A 20336-nucleotide genomic window follows, 5' to 3' on the forward strand; every position below is an offset into this window, starting at 1 on the left:
TTCTTAGGACTGGCTCAGTCAATGTACAGGATGTGCAGCCTGTAAAGTGCACCACCGTGTATCCAGGACAGGGTAGAATTGCCTAGGCCAGTATTCTCCAACCTGGTGCCCTCCAGATGTGTTAGACTACAACTCCCAGCATCCTCACAGCCAAGCATGTTGGCTCGAGATGCTAGGAGTTGTAGTCCAACACATCTGGAAGCAGGGATGCTGGAGAAATCCGCTGCTGACTCAAATGAGGCCAAATTTCCAAGAATCTGACCTCTGGAATTTGCAACAGACTGCTCCCCCTTACCTGCATCTCCTTGAATTTTGCACAGGGCAGCTCTCCATCTTTCTAAAAGGTGCAATAGGCTACTGGCGGCTGCCAATAGCCTATCGTGGGAAAAATACAGCTTTAATTGGTGCATTTTACGCCATTTGTGGCTGTAAAGCACTCATGTCTACCTAAACTGCAGGGTAAACAGACATAATTTAGGTAGAAGTAACTATCTTACATCCACAAATGGTGTAAATATGCTAACTACAGCTGTAATCTTCCTGCGATAGGCTAACGGCAGTTGCCATTAGTCTATTACACCTTTTAGGAAGACAGCCACCCTGTGAGCTCTGGTGGATGTGCCAGGACTCCAGGAAAATCTGAAGGGCCCCAAGCAGCCTGGATTTCCCCGTGTTTGACCTGTCCAAACTGGACATTGAGGGGTTTGCCCATCCCTATCTGGAAGGCACCAGGCTGGGGAAAATTGGCCTAGGATAAGGGAGGAAGACAAGTTGTGGCAATAGGGAAGAAATTGTGTGATGACTGCAACACTGCAGTAAAACGGAGAGGAGGATCATGTACACTTCCTTGTAAGAAAGGTGGGATATAAAAGTAACAAACAAACAAACAGACAATGTGATAATTACCATGCATTAATGGATGTGTTGTCACATGTACAACACCATCATACCTCCTCAAAGGCAGACTTGCCTCTGCATTTCATAGCCCAGTGAGGACATTAACTAGAAGGGGCCAGCAGAGCAGATAAGATAGGGGGAGACTTGTGTTGTTTATTTTACAATTCTAAAACCATTTAACATGCAAAACGTGCAGTTTAAAAAACAAAACTCCTTTTTATTCCCAGAAATAATTATTTATGACAATAAAATGCAATAAAGAGAAAACAGACCTGATTAAAGGGAATTCTTTGAAGGTAGTAATAGATGAGAATACGCAGAAAAAAGGCACAGAAACCAGTTTGTACAATACAGAAGTCCAGTTCTTGGGAAATAATCAATGCTAGATTGATACCAAGCATGTTGCATAACTAGAACAATAGAAGAGAATTTGGGAGCTTTAAGCTTATCTGCTAATTGTATTTTTTTGCGGGGGGGTTGTTTTTGAAATTCAAAGAACTGATTGTTGATTCAGAATTATCTGAATACCAAAATATTGTTGGATAAAGTTGGAAATGCATCGGTATATTCAAGCATGTATTTAAAACTAGTCTCTTGATACTTTGTTTTATAGGAGGCTTTTGAGATGCAGAAGTAGAGTAAACAACAAAAGGTGGTGGCCAAATCCAGTCTACTTGTGCTTTTTTGCATCTGGCTAGTGGCCCTGAATAGGGATGTGATGCAGCTACATTAGATGCATCCATCCAGTTTAATGGGAACAATGCACATCGGGACCTGCACATGCATTCAGACCACATGGCTTCCCTGGCTGGATCAGGGCAAATGTATAAAGCCAAAGAAGTATAGAGAGGAAGGAAGCTTTTTTGCTCTGGAAAAGTACCCAAATGTTATTTTAGACCATGATATATGGACTTTGGCTTACTGTTATGTTTTGACCTATAAGTAATTGTTTTACAGATATTGATGAATGTCTGGAAGGTGGACTCCGCATCTGTGGTCAAAATTGTGTCAATACACCAGGATCCTATATCTGCTCCTGTATGCCAGGCTATACATTAGGGAATGACAAGAGGTCCTGCCATGTAAGCGGTAAGGTTTGTTTTTGTTCTTTCCAACAGATAGTTCTTTATGTACCATTTCAGGCCATGGGTGCTGATGAAACTCTGTAATGTAGCCTGGGCTACAGGCTTCTTCTATGGTCAGACTTTAGCAGGGGTCAGGTTAGGTCAACTTTCTCAGGGAAGCAAGATGGGAAAAGATTTGCACCACAGAAAGAGACAAGTGTTGCTGGAAGCCAGACAGGATTGTTGGTATGTTGCTTCAACAAGGAGCAGATCTAGACTGAGCCTTAACTAGGAGTTTGGCTGCTTTTAGTGTGGTTGGCTCCACCTCTACACTGACAGAGGCTTTGTCTCTTAAAGCGGCCTGGCCTGTTTTAGCAGCCTCAAGCTATGATGACATATGAGTGGCTGTGGCATGGGAGTATTCTCACGGCTGGAGATGGCAAGCCAACCTCCTTTGGTCACAGGGGATCTGATCCCCGGGATGTTTTTGGGGAACTAGGTCCTGGAGAAGTGGAAGCCTTGTGACCTTTTTCTGTGACTAAATCCTCTTCCTGAACTGTTAACTCTGGAGTAGGGATGGATGGATTCACCCGAGTCCATGCTTGGCGGGCACTCAAGGAGCCACTGCTGGAGGGCGTGGTGAGTGGTTCGGGAGTGCCCTGCAGCTGCTTGCTGCTCCACACGAGCCGCCATTTTTATGGAAGATGGGGGCTCTAGATTTTCATATATCTAATGTTGCACACAACGGTGACTGTAAAGGGCCATTTCCACAACATTAGATATACAAAAAGGATGGAAATGGCCCTTTATGGCTGCTGTTGTGTGCAGCATTAGATATATGAAAATCTAGAGTCCCCAGCTTGCATGGAGGATGGGTGGCTGCCAGGTGTGAGCAGATGGGTCCAATAAGTCCTGGCCACTTGTTTGGCTCAATGGGCGGGGTCTCGCCAAGCCAGGTTAGGGGGGTGGGGATGAGCAGGGGGTAGTCCAATGGACTCTGGGACCAGTTAGGCACCTGCAACATCCCTACTCAGGAGCTTCCTCTGAGATCAAGGGGTCGGGATCCTCTGAGGATGAGGGTCTAGGTACCCAGTTCATGGCAACTAATAAAAGGACTGTCCATAACCAAGTTAAGATTGCCTCCTCCCATAAGAACCTGCCCCAAACTTGTGTTCATCATCTGAGGCCCTGTTACATGTCCCAACTCCTAGAGACATATTAGGTACTTGAGACAGGGCTTTTTCTGTAGCTGCACCCCTGTTGTGAAACTCCCTCCCTAGGGAGATTAGGCTAGTCACCTCTTTATTGTCCTTTAGACCAGCGGTCCTCAACCTTTTTGGCACCAGGGACCGGTCTCGTGGAAGACAATTTTTCCACGGACCAGAGGTGGGATGGTTTTGCTGGTGGACTTACGGCCGCTGGGGCGCAAATGGCATCTGCTACGCAGACACCATTTGTGTCCCTATTCTTTGCAGTAATCGGCTACATAAAGATTTACCTAGCCTATTACTTGAAGAACAGGGACGCAAAAGGACTATGCTGCAAGTCTCTTGGACTGCAATCCCATACCCACTTACCTGGGAGGAAACCCTACTGAAAGCAGTGCAACTTACTTCTGGGTAGATATGTACAGGGTTGCACAGTCACTAAGCTACAGCAGTTCTAACACCAGAAATAAAAGTCTAACATCCACAGCAACTACTGGCTGTGCCCCAGAACCTGCTCGATTAAATAATTATGATTCAGCATTATAAAAGCTTTCCAGGGCTGACCTTTGACATTAATATAAAATAATAATTGACATTAATAACATAAAGTTATTATTATTGCCCACAAATACGTCCCACCATGATCAATGCGGCTTAACTCCCCAGCATGTTTAGGATTGCATATTACTATTATGGAATTACTTTAACTTTCGTTATCCTCAATAACGCCAAAGGTGAACTCTGCTATCTTTTTATGATCCTGGCTTGTTATCATTTCTTTAAACGAGGAGGCTCCAGGCACAGCCGTGGCACGAACGGAGAAGCCCCGCAGCGGCGGCGGCTTTCCCAGGCTGGCTGCTTGTTGCCCCATGAATAGCTTCCTGAGGAAGAGGCACGCTGCTCCGTCCCTTTCGTTCATACTAGGGATGTACGAAAGTCACTTACCTTTCGCGGATTATGTTGATGGGGGGGGGGAGGCGCTCTGTCCCTCCCCCTGGAATCCTGGACAGAGGGGGGAGGTGCTCCGTTCCTCCCCCCCGGAATCCTGGCCGGCTGGCTGTGCTCCGCAGGGATTCTGTGGAGCCGCCGGCCGGCTCCGCCAGCAGCCGGACATCCAGCTGCTGGCTAGCAGGGACGCAAATGGCGGTGGCCGTAGCCACCGCCGTTTGCGTCCCTGCAGTCAGCTGTGATAGGCTACATAAATGTTTATGTAGCGTATAATGTCTGACTTAAAAAAAACCAACAACAACGCGCGTACGCAAATGGTGGCGGCCATGGCCGCCGCCATTTGCATTCCTTATTTTGGCACGCCTTAGTCTATGTCAAGATTTACGTAGACTAAGACAGCGAAAATAAGGGGAACGCAAATAGCGTAGCAATTTTTTATTTTTTTTTAAAACTGGAAATGGTGGTGGTGGCAGCTGGTCGGAAGACCGGCCGCCGCCGGAGCCACCGCTGGAGCCACCGCCACCAGGAAGATCTGCCCCAGGTAAGTCTCGTCCTGGGGGAGGGCCAGACCGTTCCACCACCGATTTCGGGGGGGCTGAATGCGCTGGCATTCGGCCTCCCCGAGATCCGTGGCAGAATTCTCTGACATCCCTACTTCATACTCGCATACATGCGCGCGCAGGGGCCGCCTTTGGTGGGGAGGCTTTTCAGCCCTGCTTCTCGCCAGCCCAGCCTGGCCTGGCCCCGGAGGACTCACTGAAGTAAAGCCTGTAGTCCAGGCTGTTGGGGCAGCTGTGCTCCTCCACGCTGTAGCCAGCCATGGTGCCCGCTCCAACCCGGCTCCTGTACGAAAGCATGCTCCTGTATGAAAGCATGGGGCCGCAAGAGCAGAGAGAGAAGGAGACGCACCCTGGGTGCGCCACCCCATGCTGGCCACGTATTAGCCGGGGCCACGCCCTCCTCTCCACCCATCGCTGCCCTGCACAGGCACACAGCCCCCTCCCACTTCGTTTCATCAGCCACATGCCACGCTGGGTGCAGCACTGCGCAGACTCAGCAATCCTAATCCGTTTCGTGCACCCCTACTGCTGCCCGGTTGCTAACAGGTTGGGTACCCCTGCTTTAGACAGCTGATGAAGACGACACTGTTCTGCCAAGCTTTTAGTAGTTAAAGCTGCTCTTTGGTTTTATTGTTAATCCCTGGTTTTATTGTATTGTATTTTTTCCAGATTACCTTGTTCGCCTTCCCGTAGTTTGTGTATTTTATTCTTTTTATTTTGATTTGTGCATCACCTCCAGTGCTCATCGAGCGGACAGGTGATCCAAAAATATGCTAAATAAATAAAAGCCCTCACACATGTGTAGGGCTGGGAATGGAGCAGGATAGCACCTGCTGGCCACACCCCTGGTGCTGATAGATCCATTGGTCCTGCACTTTGGCAGCCGTGTAGTTGGTGTTAAGGGTTAAAGGGAGCCAATGCCCATAGAGATGTACATGCTTAGAGCTCATCCGTGGAAGCAGGGACCTTGGTTGTACAGCCCTCCCACTTGTGTGGAGCAGCACACGCAATGCTCCATTTCACACTGAAGCTGAGCACGTTGCCATGTGTGTGTGGCCAGCAATCATATCGGCATCAAGGAGATGTGACCAGTGGATGCAGTTCTGCTGTCCTCTCACAAATTCTTTGAATGTGGGAGAGCTTTAATGTAGACAACGCTGTTTTATCTACGAGTAAACATCACAACTAAACAAGTGAACTTCCCAGTTCTACCCTCCGTTTTCACTTTTACAGTATAACTCAAATATAAGGGGGGAGATTCCTTGTGGCCGATTATGGAATGGCCTCAGGTCAACAAAGGTCCATGTGTAAGTGGAGTGCCTGGGAGGGATTTTCTCAGTGGGATATCACTGTGGTTTTTTGTGTTCTGTTGAAATAGCTTTGATGGTTCTGTGGTTTGGAAAGAAAGCAGGAAAGCATGAAAACGTTCATACTATGTTGCTGAATTTGCCTTTTGCTGCAGCCTAAGTGGCCTGACCATGGACAGAGTGCATTTCCTACAGGAGTCTCTAATCTGGATTCATAGACATGAACAGAAGAAAAAAAATAATAGGGATATATGTTTGGCTGAACTAACATAAGATGGGTCATCCTGAGTGTTCATCACTTGAGGACCTCAGCCTCATGATAACTTGTCTGAATAGGCCGTCACAAATAGAACTTCTTTATCTCCTCATGCCACATCAAACACAATGCTTTCAACAGAGTTGTTCACATAATCAGCTGAGAGCCATTAAACACACAATAATTAAGTAAAATTTGTACATGTGTGAACCAGCCCTGTGTGGGCAGTTCTCAAGTGGAACATTGCTGAACTATATGTCCCAGCTAGGTAGGTCAGCCAGGAATCCACCAATCCCAACACATATATGGTGCCCCACTAGAGGCTTGATAAACCTCCTAGTTTTGTTACCTATTAAGGCTGTGGGAGAAAAACCCTGAATGGTTGTCAGGCACTTGGCAGCCCACAGTGTGTGGCTGGTGGATTGCATTTGGCTTGGTAGTTCACAAGTTTTGCAGGGCTCTTTGGTTTATTTGAAAAAAGAAAAGAAAAGCTGCCCTTCCTATGATATCATTTCATAGAATCATAGAATAGTAGGGTTGGAAGGGGCCTACAAGGCCATCGAGTCCAACCCCCTGCTCAATGCAGGAATCCAAGTCAGAGCATCCCTGACAAATGGCTGTCCAGCCTCGTCTTGAAGGCCTCCAGTGTGGGAGAGCCCACCACCTCCCCAGGTAATTGGTTCCATTGTCGTATTGCTCTGACACTCAGGAAGTTTTTCCTGATGTTCAGCCGGAATCTGGCTTCCTGTAACTTGAACCCATTATTCCGTGTCCTGCACTCTGGGATGATCAAGAAGAGATCCTGGCTTTCTTCTCTGTGACAACCTCTGTGACATTTGGAGGATGTATGCGATTCTTGGGGACTCACACACAGGTTTGCCACCTCCTGTCATGAAAACGAGTCTCATTCTTTTAAGGGGGGGTGTACAAGCCACAGCCCAAAGGCCCACACGTGAAGGGCATGCAGCCCTTGGCTGCTCCTGGTGTGGCCAGCAAAGCAGTTGGGCACCTATCCAATTGGGAGAGTGAGCAGTGTGTCAAGGGGAATCCACACAGTTATCTCCGATTGGAGATAATGGCAGGGATTCCCCTCCTTGCTAGCTTTCATGGGGTGGGGCTTCGGCAGAGAACTTGTGGGCCAGATGGGTTGGCCTGGTGGGTCAAATTGGCTCACAGGCTAGAGTTTACCCATCCCTGGGGTATAGGAGTGCAGGCTAAGTTAATGTCTTAGAAATCTGCATTGTGAGTATCATTCAACATTAAGAAATCAGTGTCAAAACTCCCATGGATTTTAATGGAGCAGTATTGCTGTCTTGATGGGATGGACGAATCTATTGATTTTGATTTTTCTCAGTTTCTTACTTTTCCGGTCTAAGGTTTGGTTCATCCCAAGCATTGAATTTTTTTCCTTAAAGTTTGCATGAAAATTCATATACATTTCTGTGTGCATTTCTCCTAATACATGCATTTTTGTACACACCTTTGCCCAATATACACATTTTTTGCAAGCAATTTTCCTAATGTAATGCATTTGTGAATGTAATGTTCACTAACATATGCATTTCTGTAATATACACATTTTCTATGCACTTTTCTGATTAGAGAACTCCATTGCAAAATACAGAGAAGTGTAATTTTTGAAACATAACTGAATTTCGGTTTGCATATGGGTTCAAAAGTGCAAAGTTAGGCAAATTTGCATTAAAATGCAAGCTAAATGAATTCACCTCCTCCTGCAATCAATCCCTAATTCCAGACATGATTTAGAGAGCTGCCTTGGTAGCTAGCAACTGAGGTTTGAAGTGGACTTCATGTGATGTGACATCAGCATCTCTTCCAACTGCCTTTATTTATTGCATGCTTTCAGTAGGCACAATAGATCCCAAGGACTATCTATCACCTGTGAAAAATTCCAAGTTTGGAAGCAAGAAAAGAAAGAAAAAGGCTTTATCAGAAGAAAAAACCCAAGACTATGCAGGCAGTAGACTTTATCCATTGCCCACTCCTTTCAGAAGAGCAGTGTGATTGCGAACACAAAGGGAACTGAAGGTTCTGCCTCCATCAGCACATAAGAGAGTCTGCAGGGTCTTCCATCATGTTCCAGCATGGAGGAGGAACTCAAAGCTCTGGTTTCTGATTCCTGCCAGCAGTCTTAGATACACCTTCCTGAACCACTTCCAGACCTCAGTGATGATCCTGCAGAGCGGCTAGGTGCAATCAGTGATCTGTTGAGTTGCCAAACCATCAAAAGAGGCCCCAAGCAACTGAAGAGCTCTGATATGCCAGATTCAGACCTTCCAAGGAGTGATGTTTCAGAAGATACAAAGAATATTCTTTTCTGCCAATTAATACAGGATTATGGGCACTGGTTGCAAAATTGAAAGAGACTGACTTGTGTCTTGTGTACTCACGGGGTATCATTTTTGCTGCAAATTACTCGACACAGATACCAAGTCTATATGCTGAAGTCCAGTAGGATTCAAAAACTAGAAGCATCTCTCTGACAAGGGACTCTTGTATTGTTATGAGATCTCCAGCCATCATCTAAGTAATTACTCCACATGGAAAGAGCTGGAAGGTAAAGTCAAACACTACCACTGATAAAGACATACATTGATAAGGACACACGTAGATGACACCAATATTTAGAGGAGCAGAGGTGATGTCAAGTTTTGCCACTCTTGCTAGATGTGAATCACTGCAAGGAGTAAAATAACACAACCTTTAGGGGATCCCCAGACAAAGTGTTCATAGAACATAATGGCTTTCTCCTATGCATTCAGTTGATCTCAAAATATGTCAGTATTTTGAGTCAGCAACTGGAGCATGCAAAACAGGGGATCATTTCTAAGCAATGATATGCAGAATAAGGATTTCTCCTTCTGCTTTCAGCTGCTGTGATGGATACTATTATTCTCTCTCTTTTTTAACCCTGTGTTTTTCAGCATCATTGTAGATCAGGGATGGGGAACGTGTGCCCTCCAGACATTGTTGGACTGCAGCTTCCATTATCCCCAGCCAGCATAGCCCATGGTGAGGGATGATGGCTGTTGCAATCCAACAACTTGTGGAGAGTCACACATTTCCCATCCCTGTTGCAGATTGCATCCCAGACATTTTGAAATAGGAGCAGCTTTCAGTTGTGCTCTGATACATTGCTATGGATGAAATCAGTAGTCCTGGAGACCTTGGAGAACTTTCTGGAAGACCTGGAGAACTTTCTGGAATTTTTGCATGATACAAACAAAACAGGAAAGGTCTTGGGGAAAGACTGTTGTTGGACAGACTGGCAGAAAAGTATGGATCATTGGTGCTTAACATTCATGGCTAGTACTATGATAATGGTGACAGTATGAGGGAGTGCAAAGGAGTGCAAGTCTTTAAAAATCCTCATACTTACTATGTATCTTGCTCTCCCCACAACTGGAATCTGTGTTAGTGCATGCTGAAAGAAGATCCAGCCTGGCAAGTCACACGCATGCATGCACGCACGCACACGCACACGCACACACTTTTAAACTTGATTCAGACTCAGGCTTTTAAACAAGACACTGGGAAGTGGCCACAAAATATTTGTCCAAATTGAGTCTGAAAGCTCTGTCTCAAGCACGTTGGACTAAATCTGTTCTGTTGAGTTGCCATAGTTCTTTGAAGCTTTAGAAGAGCTTTCTCATGGCACAACTCTTGATCATGACAGGTATTTGCAAGCAAGTCACTTGCTATGTTTCATCTGCGAATTCAGGTTTGTCATGTGCTTATGTATACAGTCTGACATTTTGTTTCACGTGAATCAAGTCAGCCAGGCTGTACAGTCCAAAAGCATAGACTTCTCCGATGTTATTCGACTAGTTGAATCTGTGACCACTTTGGTTTACAGTCGGGTTTAAAACAAGCAGAAACAAAGGCTGCAGGTATCTGTGGGCAGCTTGGTATTCTTGCTGAGTATCCTATACACAGACTGCACATGAAAGCAAGGAAATACTCAAGACAAAAACTATAAAGTGGTAGTATGCAAACAAGCAGATATGCCACAGTTCCTGAATCCTGCAGCAAAATTTGAGGAAACCTTCTTCAGCATTATACTTAAAAGTGTCTTGTGGAAATAGAGAAAAGCTTTGTTTTGCTCAAACTGTTTTACCTCCAAGTGTGGATTTCTTAATATTAAGAACTGAGTCAGTGATGTGGCTGAATTATAAAGTCAGTATTTGAACTTTTCTGATCCAGCAGTTGATGGGAAGTATATGTTGGTTTCATTTCTGCGCCAAGTTAAAACATGGCTTTTCACCAAAGCCTTTGAGGGCTAATTGAATTCCCTAAAGTTGCACACGGTTTTAACCGTTTTATTGGTTTAGATTTTTAAAATTGTTATTAGCTTGTTTAATGGTTCAATATGCTTTTAGCGGCTTGAATTATTTATTGTTTAAATTGATTTTATCTGTATGCTGCCCTGAGATCTTAATGATATAGGCCAGAATGCAAATGCTTTAAGTAAGTAAGTAAGTAAGTAAGTAAGTAAGTAAGTAAGTAAGGTCATTGCGCCCGGTCTGGAAGCTCAGCATCACCCCAAAGAAGGCTTTGAGCCCAGTGAGACACTGGCTACCCCATTCCAGGAAGGACCCTTGGAAGCCCTGATGCCACCCCCAGCCCCAAGAACTTCGCCATCCTATCAGCCTTAGCATCCAAGAATGCCCCCACCCCAAAGCCTCTCAGGTCCCATGGCCATGTGGAGAATGGGACTTGAGAGACTGCGGACAAACTTCAGGCTGTGGAGCAATGAGCACAGGTCCTTTAAGGCTGCAGTTAGTACCCAGTGGGAAGAGAAGCTTCTGAGACATCTGAGGTGACCAGTCTATTTAAACCCTCAGTTGCTGCTAGTCCTTTGCTGGAACAACAGCTCCTTCCATGAGGAACTACCCTAGCCTAGCATCTCCTGCAGAATGCTGTCTGAGGTGCTATTAATTTCTGCTGGTGCAACATGATCCTTGCCTTGCCAGTTGTAGCTTCTTTACGCAGAGCCTTCTCAAGCACTTGATTGACCTGCTCTTTCCCCTGGGGCCTAACCTTAGCTGGGACATGTTGGAGAAAAGAAAAATGGTAGACAGCATCCTGACTCTCCATTTGTCCCCACAGGAAGCTTTGCAAAACATTTGATCTCATTTGCTAATCCTAGCATTCCCACATGCTATTATGGCTTTGTGGCTGTTGCTGACAGTTCTGGTATCAGCTAGTACTGGGTTTTTTTAGCAGCTGTTTTTTTTGGGGGGGGAGAGATTATATTGGGGTCAAGGGAAAGTAACATCACTTTCAGGTGGTGGAGCTTCTTCATTTACACAAGGTAACTATATAATGGATTTAAGTGTTAAAAGAAAGCCTTGCCATCGCTTTGGGGAAGCCATATTCCCTCCCCAAAAAATGCCTCTGGGAATGATGCTATGTCTTCAGGTAGCATCATTCCCATGAGCATTTTGTTGCAGGAACTCAGCCAGGCTGCTGTGGACAGCTGAGTTGCCGCTTGAAGTGACAGCAAGGCCCTTTTTTGAACAGTGGAGAGAAGGAAGTGGAGGGGGGAGGGGAACCTAGGCTACCTCAGATAGAGTCCAAAGGTCTTCAAATTTCACACTCCCTCATCCAACAGTTGTCAATATTCTCCCTCCCACCCTCGGGGTGGTGTGAGAATGGTCCTACAGAAGTGTAGGACGGAGAATTCCATAGAGCCCTGGCTTCAATAAACTGCAATGGATTAAGAACAACTTCAATCACAAATGTCCCAAGAACAACTGAATTCCTTAGCAGTCCTGTCAGCTGAATCGTAACAAGCAGAACATGTGGCTTTTGAGTAACCATTTTGCTGCTGAAAAGCAAGATGGGAAGTGTTTTATATGCACGCACCTAGTGATATACATGTTCAGAAATGCTGAAGCCATCTGAAGGTGGGGTTGGGCAATGCTTTGTTTTAGTGTTAAAGGTTCCACAGGTCACTTTGCTGTTTTGTTGCAGTACATAGAAATGAGACTGTGTTTCTACCTATATATTTTTTAACAAAGCAATATGAAGGGCAACTGGTAATGGACAAAGGTCTGTATTGTTTTTCTTTGACAGCAGGGGACTGTTATGTTGTACAAGATTTATATTTAATTTAGAGGGGGAAGAGCCAAAGGAGAAGGGTGAAAGATGGAAGGCATGTGGTTAGAGGAGGAAGGGGAGGAGCTAAAGGGGGAAGAGGTAGAAAGGGAGGGGTCTAATAGGATTGGCCAAAGAGAGAAGGGACATGGCTAAAGGAGGAAAGGACAGTATCAAATGGGCAGTACCAAAGGGGGGGCACTGACAGCCAGGACCCACAAAAAACTGGAGTTGGCCCATGCAGAAGCTATACTGTGGATTCTGTATATTTTTTGCACTTTCCAAAATGACAGAAGTCATATTTTGTATCAGCAGGAAGGGAGTTCCCTTAGCTGAAAATATTTGTAGGGGAAATGCCTGATTCTTAAGTGATGAACACAAAGAGCATCGATGCTTCAATCTTTCTCTTTTCAAAGGTCCATGCAATGATGATAATTTGTTCCTCTGTGGTTAGGATACGTTCAAACTATTAGCTTCTTTTTATTAAAATACGATGAGTTTGGTTGGCCAGCATAGCCATCTCTAGGGTTCAGAAGGAGAAATAATTTCATGGTATAAATATATTTATGTATTTTAAATATTCATATGCCACTTTTCCCATATACTCAAGGGTTGTTGTTGTTGTTCAGTCGTTCAGTCATGTCCGACTCTTCGTGACCGCATGGACCATAGCACACCAGGCCTTCCTGTCCTGCGCACTCTCCCGGAGTGTGCTCAGGTTCATATTCATTGCATCGGTGATGCTATCTAGCCATCTCATCCTCTGCTGTCCCCTTCTCCTTTTGCCTTCAGTCTTTCCCAGCATCAGGGTCTTTTCCAGAGAGTTTTCTCTTCGCATTAGGTAGCCAAAATCTTTGAGCTTCACCGTCAGTATCTGTCCTTCCAATGAGCACTCAGGGTTGATTTCCTTTAGGATTGACTGATTTGACCTCCTTGCAGTCCAGGGGACTCGTAAGAGTCTTCTCCAGCACCACAGTTCGAAAGCATCAATTCTTCGGCGCTCAGCCTTCCTTATAGTCCAGCTCTCACAGCCATATGTTACTACTGGGAAAACCATAGCTTTGATTAGACAGACCTTTGTTGGCAAGGTGATGTCTCTGCTTCTTACTATGCTGTCTAGGATTGCCATAGCTTTCCTCCCAAGGAGCAAGCGTCTTTTAATTTCATGGCTACAGTCACCGTCTGCGGTGATCTTGGAGCCCAAGAAAGTAAAATCTGTCACTGCTTCCATTTCTTCCCCTTCTATATGCCAGGAAGTGATGGGGCCAGATGCCATGATCTTAGTTTTTTTAATGTTGAGTTTCAAACCAGCTTTTGCACTCTCCTCTTTCACCCTCAACAAGAGGCTCTTTAGATCCTCTTCACTTTCTGCCATTAGGGTGGTATCGTCTGCATATCGGAGGTTGTTGATAATTCTCCCAGCAATCTTAATTCTGACCTCTGATTCATTTCTCATGATGTACTCTGCTTATAAGTTAAATAAGCAGGGTGACAATATGCAGCCTTGTCATACTCCTTTCCCAATTTTGAACCACTCGGTTGTTCCATGTCCGGTTCTTACTGTTGCTTCTTGACCCTCGTACAGGTTTCTCAGGAGACAGGGAAGGTGGTCTGGTACTCCCATCACTTTAAGAATTTGGCACAGTTTGTTGTGATCCACACAATCAAAGGCTTTAGCGTAGTCAATGAAGCAGAAATAGACGTTTGTCTGGAATTCTCTTGCTTTCTCCATGATCCAGCGAATGTTGGTGATTTGATCTCTAGTTCCTCTGCCTCTTCGAAACCCAGCTTGTACTTCCGGTAGTTCTCGGTTCGCATACTGCTGAAGCCTAGCTTGTAGGATTTTGAGCATCACCTTACTGGCATGTGAAATGAGCGCAATTGTGCGGTAGTTTGAACACTCTTTGGCGTTGCCCTTCTTTGGAATTGGAATGTAAACTGACCTTTTCCAGTCTTGCGGCCATTGCTGAGTCTTCCAAATTTGTTGGCATATTGAATGCAGCACTTTAACAGCATCATCTTTTAGGACTTTAAATAGCTCAGCTGGAATACTGTCATCTCCGCTAGCTTTGTTGTTACTAATGCTTCCTAAGGCCCACTTGACTTCACTCTTGAGGATGTCCGGCTCAAGTTCAGTGACCGCACTATCATGGCTATCAAGGACATTACTATCATGGCTATCAAGGACATTAAGGTCTTTCCTGTATAGTTCTTCTGTGTATTCTTGCCACCTCTTCTTATTCTCATCTGCTTCTGTTAGGTCCCTGCCTTCTTTGTCCTTTATCATGCCCGTCTTTGCACAAAACATTCCCTTGAGATCTCCAATTTTCTTGAAGAGATCTCTAGTCTTTCCCATTCTGTTGTTTTCCTCGATTTCCTTGCATTGTTCATTTAAGAAGGCCTTCTTGTGTCTCCTTGCTATTCTCTGGAACTCTGCATTCAGTTGGATATATCTTCCCCTTTCTCCCTTGCTTTTTGCTTCCCTTCTTTCCTCAGCTACTTGTAAAGCCTCATCAGACAGCCACTTGGCTTTCTTGCATTTCTTTTTCTTTGGGATGGATTGAGTTGCTGCCTCCTGAACAATGTTACGGACCTCCGTCCATAGTTCCTCAGGCACTCTGTCTATCAGGTCTAATCCCTGAAATCTATTCCTCACCTCCACTGTATATTCATAAGGGATATGATTTAGGTCATACCTGAATGGTTTAGTGGTTTTCCCTACGTTCTTCAATTTCAGCCGAAATTTTGCAAGAAGCAGCTCATGATCTGAGCCACAGTCAGCTCCAGGTCTTGTTTTGACTGACTGTATGGAGCTTCTCCATCTTTGGCTGCAAAGGACATAATCAATCTGATTTCGATATTGACCATCTGGTGATGTCCATGTGTAGAGTCGTCTCTTGTGCTGTTGGAAAAGAGTGTTTGCTATGATCAGCGTGTTCTCTTGGCAAAACTCTATTAGCCTTTGTCCTGCTTCATTTTGTACACCAAGGCCATGCTTGCCTGTTATCCCGGTGATTTCTTGACTTCCTACTTTAGCATTCCAATCCCCTATGATGAAGAGGACATCTTTTGTTGGTGTTAGTTCTAGAAGGTGTTGTAGGTCTTCATAGAACCGATCAACCTCAGCTTCTTCGGCCTCAGTGGTTGGGGCATAGACTTGAATTACTGTGATGTTGAATGGTTTGCCTTGGATTCGTACTGAGATCATTCTATCATTTTTAAGATTGTACCCCAGTACTGTTTTTCCCACCCACTTTGTTGACTATGAGTACTACTCCATTTCTTCTAAGGGATTCTTGCCCACAATAGTAGATATGATGGTCACCTGAATTAAATTCGCCCATGCCTGTCCATTTTAGTTCGCTGATTCCCAAGATGTCGATGTTCAATCTTGCCATCTCATGTTTGACCACCTCCAGCTTACCTTGATTCATTGATCTAACATTCCAGGTTCCTAAACAATATTGTTCTTTACAGCATCGGATTTTCTTTTCACCACCAGACACATCCACAGCTGAGTGTCCTTTCGGCTTTGGCCCAGCCGCTTCACTCTTTCTGGCGCTACTTGGAAATACCCTCTGCTCTTCCTCAGTAGTATATTGGACACCTTCCGACCTGAGGGGCTCATCTTCCGGCGTCATATCTTTTAGCCTTGTGATACGTTCCATGGGGTTTTCTTGGCAAGCATACTGGAGTGGGTTGCCATTTCCTTCTCCAGTGGACCACATTTTGTCAGAACTATCTGCCATGATCTGTCCGTCTTGGGAGGCCCTGCACGGCATAGCTTATGGCTTCACTGAGTTACACAAGCCCCTTCGCCACAACAAGGCAGTGATCCATGAAGGGGATACTCAAGGGTACCCTACAGCAAAATTTTAGAATGAACAATAATTAAAACAAAAAAACAAAAAAAACCCATAAAATAGATTTCATTACAGTAGCAATAGCAACAACATTAAAAAAAAATCTGGACACTCATTAAATTCTATAGCGGCAAATAAAAACGACTCTTCGCACCTCTGAAGTCATATTAGATTAGGCTACCTTAGTGAGAAATTCCATGTCTGGAATTTCTGAACTTAGTAACAAAGTATGTAAATGTTTGGTCAAGGGAGTAACTGGAAAAAATTGCAAGCTGTACAGCTGTCAGATTCCTGAGACAAATCTACTTCGTTGCAGTTCAACTGTCATTTACCATTTATGCAAAAGATGTTCACATGGTTTAATAGTCTCACACAGTCAGTGCAAAACAGCAGAAATGGCATCACTACAAATGCAGAATGTTCATGTAACTGAACATTCCAAACACACACAAAAACTATCCCTTGTGATGTAAATCAAAAAGGTAGCCAGATTTTTCCTGGGCAGCCGTAAACCAAACACTGTACATAAAAACTGTAAGCTAAGCCACTATTGAAAATACTTCTCAGATAATGTAAAAACAAAAGTAAGTTAATAGGAATTGACTTGGGCTCAGGAAAACTTATGTCTAGCCATGTCCTGTGAATGATGTGTTTTGATCTCAGATACCTAAAGTAAGACTACAGCTGTCAGGGTGGAAACTGAGCTGATAGAACCCCAGAGCAGTTCTGATTCTGAGGAGGATCAGCAATCCGTGGGAGAGGAGCCAGCTCATCCCTTACAGGCACAGCAGCTGGCAGAGATTCCTCCTGCCGGCATTCCTGAGATAGATAGCGATCCTATCAGTGAGAAAGTGTGGGAGGGGGGCTTGCTAGACGCTCGACGCAGATGCAGGGAGCGACGAGCGGAGGGCGCAGAAAGGAGGCGTAGTGCCTGTTTGGCGCACAAGCAACGGCCGCCTCCTGTGGACCCAAGGGAAAGAGGGAGGATCTCTCCCTAGCCCATAAGTTCAGGGTCTTCAAGTGATTCTCCTTCAAACGGGATCAACTGCCTATTCGGAGCATAGGCTACTCTGCTGTTCATTGCTTAGTCACTGGTAATTAGCATCTGAAAGAGTAAGTTGTAAAAGGATTAAAGCCTTGAAAAGAATCCTTTCATCTGTGTCTTGAGTTGGCTATTGGAGTGTACTGAGAGAGGTTGCTAGGGCACTCCTGACAACAACAGGTAACTCTGATTTTAGGGTGGTTATTCTCACTTCAGTTAATATTTCAGCATGTTTTTTTTAAAAAAAACAAGCTACCTTTATGCATTGCCACTAGCTCAGGTGCTGACCTCTTTCAAGCCATGTGTTATGTAGTTTCCAGATGCACTTGGGGCTTGCCAAGATTTTGTTACTGGCGCCAGCCAATGTCACCTGCAGTATTGGAGGCGGAATTATCAGGCATGCTCCCCTATGCGAAAGGAATCACATGAGTAATGAACATCCAAGAAAAGCTCTTCGCTATTACCTTTCGAGGCAGCACCAGTTTAGCAGTTTAGCAGTTCTTTTTAAAATTGATTTCTAAATGTGTGCTAAAATGCTTTCTCATCTACGTTAAACCAACAACATTCATGTGATAATGCATCAATGAAAAGAGTTTTAGTGCAAATTTTAAAAAGTGATTAAAAAAATGAAAACACTGCTAAAATAGATTAGGTGAATTGTCCCTCTCCTGCCCACATGGCTATGTTCCCCCACTAGTGTAGAAAGAAAATTGTGGGATGCACATGCATATGAAGAGTGCTATACCTGCTGAAGTGTGGAAATGCAGTTACTGGGTAGGACTAACAGCCCCCAGTCTGGAAACAGTTTCAGTCCTCAGAACTCAAAACCAAGGGACACAGAAAATATATTTATGAAAGATATGGGTGGCAGCACTTTTTTCTAAAATGGAAGAGGCCACAGCTCAAATCTGCTTGGAAGTTTCATTCCTCTTAATCCCAGATGTATGCAGCCTCTTTGTGGGAAAGACATGTTGCATGTGCTCAGAGACACTGTAATATCACTCCACATTACACAGAACTGAGCTCTGGTACCGAGTGCAGGTTCTGGGTCTAATTGTGCAATCCTATACATGTCCAGTAAGAAGTAAGCCCACTGAGTGCAATGGGTCTTACTCCCCAGTAAATGTATATAGGACTGCAGTGTAAACCCTGGTAAAACCCATTTCAAATGGAACCCTGAGCTGTGGATGTTTAATTTTAATATCAAAGCTATAAACTCTTTAATTTTATGCTTCTCTTCTTCAATGTATATAATCTTTTCATCATTTGAATGAAGTTATATTTTACCCCTTTGAGTGACGTGTTGGATCTGGAAATTGGAAATGAAAGACATTCCAAAGGAAATCGAAATCAAAAACCCCAGTGCAGTGTACAAATGAAACAGTGCAAGGCTGAAAAGAGTTTAGACCACAGGTGCAGAATCCCTTTTGGCCTGAAAGCTGAATTCCATTTTAGACAAGCTCTCGGGTTCTGTATTCCAGTGGTGGGAGGGTCTGAAAGCAAAGGGAGCTGGGCCAAGAGCAAAATGGGCAGGGTGAAAATAACAGCATTGTTTATCTTAAAGCTCTTATTACCGTAATTACTAAATCTTACTAAATAAACCTTAGGAGAGGCGTTTCAACCTTTTAAAATGGTGTGTGTGTGCACAAAAGTGGAAACCACCAGACTATTGGGGGTTGGGGGAAAGGGGGCATGGGGATTGGGACCCATGGAGGGCCAAATTTGCTCCTCTGCCTGAGGTTCTGTAGCCTTGATTTAGACTAATAAAAATGTTTCTTTGTGAGCACAGGCATTTTTTTTTCATTCTTTCCACCCTGTTTAGATCCTGCACCGTTCCTTGTTTTCAGCCAAGGAAATGCAATCTTTAGAATGGATACAGAGGGAACCGATCACAAAAGACTGGTGGCTGATGCTGGCTTATCAGTGTTCATCGATTTTGATTACAAAGAAGAGCATCTTTATTGGGTGGATGCTAAAGAAGGTCTTCTCAAACAAGTACACCTGAATGGCTCAGATCAAGAGGTAATGGTCTATAATTTCTCAAAATTCTCTCTGACAAGGAAGATATACCGTGCTTGGAAAAAAAATGTCCACTGCTCCCCTCTCTCATTCATTCTCACCTCCAGAAATCAGAGATTTACGTTTAGCTACATGTGTTCTGTGCATTATGATGTAGTCTGAAATACTATGTTGAGACTTCTGGGTATAGCTGCACAGCCAAGCTAACCATGATATTAAATGTGTGATTCCATTATTTATTTATTTGATTTATCCACCACCTTTCCACCAAAAAAATGGCATTTAAGACAGCTAACAATAATAAGACCAAGATTAAAATAAAAACGTAGTTAAAGCAAACATAAAAACAAATGAAGTAAAAGCATAATTTTAACAATAACAATAAAAGCATAACAATAACAGAAATGAAAACAGCACAACATCTGTTAACATCTGCTGAAGCTGCTGTTAGAGGTCACACAGATGGCCAAGACCAAGTCGTCCGAATTCATGTTGGAACTAGCTAACAATGTATCATGAGATAAAATGTTTCCAGTAGAACAGTTGAAATTCAGCTCAACAAACACACTGTAGTCCTATGCACTGTTACTAAGAAGTAAGCCCTATGGAAATCAGTGGGGCTTCCTTCCAAGAAACGTGCTCAGGCTGTCCGTCACAAGACCTGCATTTATACAGCATAGCACAGCCTTCCCCAGCCTGGTACCTTCAGATGTCTTGGGCTACCCATCATCCCCAGCCAGCATGGCCATTCTATCCAATACATTTGGAGGGCACCAGAATGGGGAAGGCTGGCATATTAAAGAGAGGGGCAGTGCCAGAAGGAGATGTCAGATGGCCACCGGTCTCAAATCTTTGATTTTAAAAGAATATTCCTGGTGATCCTCCAAAGTACAAGTTATCATTGTGCGGTCCATGGTTCCCTAAGTTCCAGGGGCAACACAACCTGGGTTGGATTTCCTTTGAAGGGGAGTGTACTGAATGCTTAGGGCATTTCTGTAATATTTGCTTTATTTAGGAACATAGGAAGCTGCCTTACACCAACTCAGACCATT

At 44.4% G+C, this 20336-nt stretch overlaps 1 protein-coding gene across 3 annotated transcripts in view; it reads left to right on the forward strand.

Moving 5' to 3' along the window:
- Positions 1 to 20336, forward strand: part of EGF (epidermal growth factor) — an 85229-nt gene that overhangs the window by 3226 nt on the left and 61667 nt on the right. For 2 of the 3 annotated variants that reach the window (XM_084860248.1, XM_084860249.1), the window contains exon 2: positions 19088 to 19287. In XM_084860248.1, coding sequence (XP_084716374.1) covers positions 19088 to 19287 — 200 coding nt within the window. Of the gene's footprint in view, positions 1 to 1854; positions 1987 to 19087; positions 19288 to 20336 lie in introns of all 3 variants that reach the window. The other variant, XM_084860247.1, reaches the window with a different exon arrangement.

Source organism: Heloderma suspectum, chromosome 5 (assembly GCF_057233095.1).
Source record: "Heloderma suspectum isolate Gila_16-S chromosome 5, 16-S_ref, whole genome shotgun sequence".
NCBI lineage: Eukaryota > Metazoa > Chordata > Lepidosauria > Squamata > Helodermatidae > Heloderma > Heloderma suspectum.